Source organism: Mauremys reevesii, unplaced genomic scaffold (genome assembly GCF_016161935.1).
Source record: "Mauremys reevesii isolate NIE-2019 unplaced genomic scaffold, ASM1616193v1 Contig1, whole genome shotgun sequence".
In the NCBI taxonomy this organism is placed as follows: domain Eukaryota; kingdom Metazoa; phylum Chordata; order Testudines; family Geoemydidae; genus Mauremys; species Mauremys reevesii.
In genome coordinates this window covers 27,501-35,000 of record NW_024100715.1, presented here as the reverse complement: position 1 = coordinate 35,000, position 7,500 = coordinate 27,501, and the positions used below count along the sequence as shown (strand labels likewise).

Sequence of the window (7,500 nt, the reverse complement as noted above, 5' to 3'; positions counted from 1 at the left end):
GCTGCATGCGGGAGATGGATGGATGGATGGATAGAGGTGTGGGTACATGTTGGAGATGGATAGATGGATGGAGGTGTGGCTGCATGCGGGAGATGGATGGATGGGTGGATGGATGGATGGATGGATGGAGGTGTGGGTACATGTTGGAGATGGATGGATGCTGTGGATGGATGGATGGATGGATGGATGGATGGAGGTGTGGCTGCATGCGGGAGGTGGATGGATGGGTTGATGAATGGATAGAGGTGTGGGTACACGTTGGAGATGGATGGATGGATGGATGTGTGGCTGCATGCGGGAGATGGATGGATGGATGGATGGATGGATGGATAGAGGTGTGGGTACATGTTGGAGATGGATGGATGGATGGAGGGGTGGGTACATGTTGGAGATGGATGGATGGATGGAGGTGTGGCTGCATGTGGGAGATGGATGGATGGATGGAGGTGTGGCTGCATGCGGGAGATGGGTGGATGGGTGGATGGATGGATGGATGGATGGATGGAGGTATGGCTGCATGCGGGACTTGGGTGGATGGATGGATGGATGGATGGATGGATGGAGGTGTGGCTGCATGCGGGAGATGGGTGGATGGATGGAGGTGTGGCTGCATGCGGGAGATGGATGGAGGAGTACACAGTCATGGGGAGGCTCCATAAAGAGGTCCATGGACAGTCCAAGGAAGGGGGACTGTGGCAGACTCAGACAAGCAGGACAGAGGAACATGGGCTGGAAGCAGCCTCTGGTCCCCCTAGCTCCTGTGCAATGGAGAGACAACGAAGAGAGACGGAAGAGAAGAATGTCTTCCCAATGGCCAGCGCAGTTACTGTGCTGCAGGGCAAAGGGGGGCAGGAGGGGAAGGGCTCGGCACCCCCGGAGCAGCCGCTGACCTGTGACGGTGTCGGTGGTGGACGGGGGCCGAGGCGCTTGCGGCCAGAGATGCCGTAGAGGTTGAACTTGTATCTGCGGGAGGGGGCCAGGTTGGTGACGGTGACCGTGCGGGATCCCCCGTCCACGGGCAGTGCCTGGGGTTTGCCCTCTGCGTCCTTGTACTGGAGCAGGAAGGAGTCGAAGTCCCCAGCCTGGACGGTCCAGGAGAGCAGGACGGAGTCGTGGGTGACGTCAGAGGCCGAGAGCTCCCCCAGGCTGGGCTGGAAGGTGAGTTCCTGCTCCCCGTCCGGCACCGTGGCTGGAAGAGAGAGGGGGTGAAGAGCGTGGCGATGGTAGGGGTGGTTCACCAGATCCTGGGGGGTCTGGGTTATTCTGAGCCAGAGGGGATCTGCAGAGAGGATTAGTGGGGGGAGGGTGCACGGAGCCCAAGGGATCAGTCCCAGGACACAGACGGATCCTGCTTCTGGGAAGTGGAGTTGCAGACAGGTGGCTGGTGGATGGTGAAAGTCTATAAAGAGGATCCCACATTCCCGAATTCCCTGCAGCCATCCCACCTCCATGGAAGGGTCGGCCCAGTGCCACCAGCACAAGCACAAGAAGGGGGTGAACCCAAGCCTCCAACATCAATGGAAAGATCCCCATAGACACCCATCCAGCCCCAGAAAATCCTCCGTCTTCACTCCCCACACACATCCATCCATCCATCACCATACCAGCTGTCCCTTCATCCATCCAGCCGTCTATCCATCCATCCAGCCGTCCCTCCGTCCCTCCATCCAGCCGTCCCTCCATCCATCCAGCCCCAGAAAATCCTCCGTCTCTCCACACACATCCATCCATCCATCACCATACCAGCCGTCTATCCATCCAGCCAGCTGCCCTCCGTCCCTCCATCCAGCCATCCCTCCATCCATCCAGCCGCCTCCATCATCCTCCATCCAGCCAGCCGTCATCCATCCAGCCGTCCCTCCATCCATCCATCCCTCCATCTTCCATCCCAGCCATCCATCCATCCAGCTGTCCCTTCATCCATCCAGCCGTCTATCCATCCATCCAGCCGTCCCTCCATCCATCCATCACCATCCAGCTGTCCTATCCATCCAGCCAGCTGTCCCTCCGTCCCTCCGTCCCTCCATCCAGCCATCCCTCCATCCATCCAGCCGTCCCTCCGTCCCTCCATCCAGCCAGCCGTCTATCCAGCCAGCCAGCCAGCCAGCCAGCCAGCCGTCTATCCATCCATCCATGCATTCATCACCACAACCATCTAGTCCTTGTTTCTGACAATGGCAGCTGATCAGAGTTACACATGCACAGTTCCCTGTGCATCCCCCCAAACACCCATCCTTCCCCACACCATCCATCCATCCTGATACACCTCTGCCCACCTTCCCCGTCCCTCCATCCGTCCCAATACACCTCCACCTGCCCACCCTCCCACTGTCCCACCATCCGCCCCGATACACCTCCGCCCACCCTTCCCCCATCCCTCCATCTGCCCCGATACACCTCTGCCCGCCCACCCTTCCCCCGTCCCTCCATCTGCCCCGATACATCTACGCCCGCCCACCCTTCCCCGTCCCTCCATCCGCACCGATACACCTCCGCCCACCCTTCCCCCATCCCTCCATCCCTCCCGATACACCTCCGCCCGCCCTTCCTCCATCCCTCCATCCGCCCCGATACAACTCCGCCCACCCTTCCCCGTCCCTCCATCCGTCCCGATACACCTCCACCGCCCTTCCTCCATCCGCCCGATACATCTCCACCGCCCTTCCTCCATCCCTCCATCCGCCCGATACCTCCACCCGCCCTTCCTCCATCCCTCCATCCGCCCGATACACCTCCGCCCACCCTTCCTCCATCCCTCCATCCGTCCTGATACACCTCCGCCCGCCCACCCTCCACCCTTCCCCATCCCTCCATCCGTACCGATACACCTCCCCCCGCCCTTCCTCCGTCCCTCCATCCGCCCCGATACATCTCCGCCCACCCTTCCCCGTCCCTCCATCCGTCCCGATACACCTCCACCCGCCCTTCCTCCATCCCTCCATCCGCCCCGATACATCTCCACCCGCCCTTCCTCCATCCCACCATCCGCCCCCATACACCACCCCCCACCCTTCCCCATCCCTCCATCCGTCCCGATACACCTCCGCCTGCCCACCCCCCACCCTTCCCCCGTCCCTCCATCCGTCCCGATACACCTCCGCCCACCCTTCCTGCTGTCCATTCTCATACGCATACACCTGCCCCCCCATCCATTCTAATTCACATCTGCCTTCCCACCTGTCCTGTCCATCCGTCCATCCGTCCATCCCCATAAATATCCATTCCTCTATTTCTTCATACATCTTCATCCACCCCATAGAAATTCATCCATCTATCTGTGCATTCAGCCATCCATCCCCATACATAACTCTCCATTCACTCGACCTGCCCCATGCACATCCACACCCCCACCCACCCAGCCAGCCACCCTCTCTCTAACCAGCCAGCTGCTTGTGAAGGCTGAAGGATTGGATGCATCTTCCTCGGAGGGTCCCAGCCGAGGGGTCGGTGTCACTGACACTGCAAAGCAAAGGGGGTGGGAGGGGAAGGGGCCAGCATCACGGGAGCAGCCGCTGACCTGTGACGGCGTCGGTGGAGATGGGGCCGAGGCGCTTGCGGCCGGAGATGCCGTAGAGGTTGAACTTGTATCTGCGGGAGGGGGCCAGGTTGGTGACGGCGACCGTGCGGGATCCCCCATCCACGGGCAGCGCCTGGGGGTTGCCCTGCGCATCCTTGTACTGGAGGAGGAAGGAGTCGAAGTCCCCGGCCTGGACGGTCCAGGAGAGCAGGGCAGAGTCGTGGGTGACGTCGGAGGCCGAGAGCTCCCCCAGGCTGGGCTGGGCCGTGAGTACCTCCTTCTGCGGTGCTGTGGGGGGAAGAGAGAGAGGGGGGTGAAGGGTGCTGGTGGGGTGGGGACAGCCTGCCGGGTCCTTGGGGGCCTCCGTTATTCCTCACCAGAGGGGATCTGCAGAGAGGCTTATTTGGGGGGAGGGCGCAGGGACTGTCCCTAGGACACAGCTGGATCTTGCTGCTGGGAAGGAGAGCTGGGGACAGACAGAGGAATGAGACATGTCTGCAAAGAGAATCCCACGTTCCCGGGTTGCCCGTGAACATCCCACCTCCATGGAGCGGTCGGGCGAGAGCGACCGGCACAAACCACGGGCAGAGCTGAGCTGAGACGGGAGGAGAGAGAGGGAAGGAAGAACAAACGAGAGAGAAAGGGAAGGGAGTGAACCAAAGCCTTCAATGTCATTAGAGATCCCCATTGACACCCACCCAGCCCCAGACACACGCATGCCTCCATCCATCCCAGAACACTTCTTCATCCACCCCTCTGCACGTACACCCATCCTTCCATCCCTCCATCCCTCCATCTGTCCATCCCTCCATCCCTCCATCCCCATACACAGCTCCATATCCATCTATCACCAAACACTCCATCTGTCCATCCCTCCATCCATCCATCCCTCCATCCCCATACATGGCACCATATCCATCACCAAACCCTCCATCTGTCCATCCCTCCATCCCTATACACAGCTCCATATCCATCTATCACCAAACCCTCCATCGGTCCATCCATCCATCCATCCATCCATCCATCCATCCCCATACACAGCTCCATATCCATCTATCACCAAACTCTCCATCTGTCCATCCACCCATCCCTCCATCCATCCATCCCTCTGCACGTACACCCATCCTTCCATCCCTCCATCCCTCCATCTGTCCATCCCTCCATCCCCATACACAGCTCCATATCCATCTATCACCAAACTCTCCATCTGTCCATCCACCCATCCCTCCATCCATCCATCCCTCTGCACGTACACCCATCCTTCCATCCCTCCATCTGTCCATCCCCCCATCCCTCCATCCCCATACACAGCTCCATATCCATCTATCACCAAACTCTCCATCTGTCCATCCATCCATCCCTCCATCCATCCATCCCTCTGCACGTACACCCATCCTTCCATCCCTCCATCCCTCCATCTGTCCATCCCTCCATCTGTCCATCCCCCCATCCCTCCATCCCCATACACAGCTCCATATCCATCTATCACCAAACACTCCATCTGTCCATCCCTCCATCCCCATACACAGCTCCATATCCATCTATCACCAAACTCTCCATCTGTCCATCCCTCCATCCCCATACACAGCTCCATATCCATCTATCACCAAACACTCCATCTGTCCATCCCTCCATCCCTCCATCCCCATACACAGCTCCATATCCATCTATCACCAAACCCTCCATCTGTCCATCCATCCCTCCATCCCCATACACAGCTCCATATCCATCTATCACTAAACTCTCCATCTGTCCATCCATCCCTCCATCCCCATACACAGCTCCATATCCATCTATCACCAAACCCTCCATCTGTCCATCCGTCCATCCATCATCCATCCCCATACACATAAGCCTACCTGCCCACCCACCCGTCCATCTCCATACACATCCTTCCACCTGCGTGTCCATCCATCCATCCCCACACACTTCCGCCTACCCGCCCAGCAGTCCATCCATCCACATCCGTATCCATTCCTCTATCTATCCGACCATCCCTTCCATCCATTCATCCAAATACACACCCCTCTGTCCATTCAGCCATCCCTCCACACAACCCCTCCATCCATCCATCCATAAATCCAGCTTCCTCTCTCTAATTAGTGAATGGTCGGCAATCTGTTTGTGCAGGCTGGAGGATTGGAAGCATCTTCCTGCGAATGTCCCGGCCCTGTGGTCGGTGTCCCCACTGCACTGCAAAGCAAAGGGGGCAGGAGGGGAAGGGGCCGGCATCCCGGGAGCAGCCGCTGACCTGTGACGGTGTCGGTGGAGATGGGTCCGAGGCGCTTGCGGCCGGAGATGCCGTAGAGGTTGAACTTGTATCTGCGGGAGGGGGCCAGGTTGGTGACGGTGACCGTGCGGGATCCCCCGTCCACGGGCAGCGCCTGGGGGTTGCCCTCCGCATCCTTGTACTGGAGGAGGAAGGAGTCGAAGTCCCCGGCCTGGACGGTCCAGGAGAGCAGGGCGGAGTCGTGGGTGACGTCGGAGGCTGAGAGCTCCCCCAGGCTGGGCTGGGGGGTGGATTCGTCCTTCCCTGGCGCTGTGGCGGGAACACATAGAGGGAAGTGAAGGCCACATCCAGGGTTGGTGGCGGCTTCCCCGGTTCTTCAGGGGCTGGGTTATTTCCAGCCAGAGGGCAGCTGCATAGAGGATTAGCAGGGAGGGCAGGGAGCAGGGAGGACCAGCCCCAGGACACAGCTGGATCCTGAAGCTGGGAAGCAGAGCTGGGGACAGACAGACGGATGGGGCAGGTCTGCAAAGAGGATCCCACATTCCTGTGTTCTCCACGGTCATCCCGCCCACGGAGGGTGTGACGTTATGAGTGTAATAGAATATCTCATTGACAGGTGACAGGGCCAGAAAGAGTTAATTACCCCACAGACTGACCTGACCCAGGGCCGGATTTAGAGACTGGTTAGGAAGGTTTGTAAATGAACAGAGCTTTGAAATGCAGCCGCATTGTTAGAGAGAGAAGTTATCATTTGATGTGGGTGCGTGTCACTGTGCACTACTCCATACATAGACACACATCCATCCATCGATCCGCGTCCCACACAGACACCTGTTCCTTTCCATTTACCCGACCCGTCACCCCATCAATCCCATCGATCCCATCCACCCCACACATCCCCAATCCCGCCTCTGAGCCACATGCATCCATCCATCGATCCGTGCGCCCACACAGACACCTGTTCCTTTCCATTTTACCCGACCCACATCCATCGATCCCATCGATCCCATCCACCCCACACATCCCCATCCCGCCTCTCTGAGCCACATGCATCCATCCATCGATGCGTCCACACAGACACCTGTTCCTTCCACCCGACCGTCGCCCCGATCCATCGATCCCATCCACCCATCCATCCCCAATCCCGCTCTGAGCCACATCCATCCATCCATCCCCAATCCCACACAGACAGGCATCCATCCATTCGCGATCCGTCACACCATCGATCCATCCACCCACACATCCACCAATCCGCCCCACATCCATCCACCCCAATCCCGCCTCTGAGCCACATGCACATCCATCCACCCACCTACCAATCCTCCCATACACCAATCCATCACACATCCACCACCTACCAATCCTCCCACAACACAGCCATCCACGCATCTACCAATCCATCCATGCCAAAATGACCCATTGTTAAGGTTACATTTTAGTCATGGGTAAACAAAAATAAACGTCTGTCACCTGTTCATGACTTTTACTATATACCCCTAACTAAAGGGTTGCAGGTGCTTTTGGCGGGAGGGCAGTCCGGTGCCGGTGCTGGTGCTGGGGGGAGCGGGCAGTGGCATATGGCCCGGGACCCCTGCTGGTGATTTGGGGGGAGAGTTGACAGGGCTCACAGGCTCCCGTCTCCGGGTGTCCCCGCAGCTCCTAGGTGGCGGAGGGTCCAGGGGGCTCTGCGCACTGCTCCCGCCACAGGTGCCAGCTGTGCGGCTCCCGTTCACCGGGAACCACAGCCATTGGG

At 58.9% G+C, this 7,500-nt stretch overlaps 1 protein-coding gene across 1 annotated transcript in view; it reads right to left on the bottom strand.

Moving 5' to 3' along the window:
• TNXB (tenascin XB) overlaps nucleotides 1–7,500 on the bottom strand; it is a 62,621-nt gene that overhangs the window by 35,868 nt on the left and 19,253 nt on the right. The window contains 4 exon segments of the mRNA XM_039517050.1: nucleotides 891–910; nucleotides 913–1,189; nucleotides 3,518–3,805; nucleotides 5,769–6,056. Of these exon segments, the coding sequence (XP_039372984.1) occupies nucleotides 891–910; nucleotides 913–1,189; nucleotides 3,518–3,805; nucleotides 5,769–6,056 (873 nt within the window).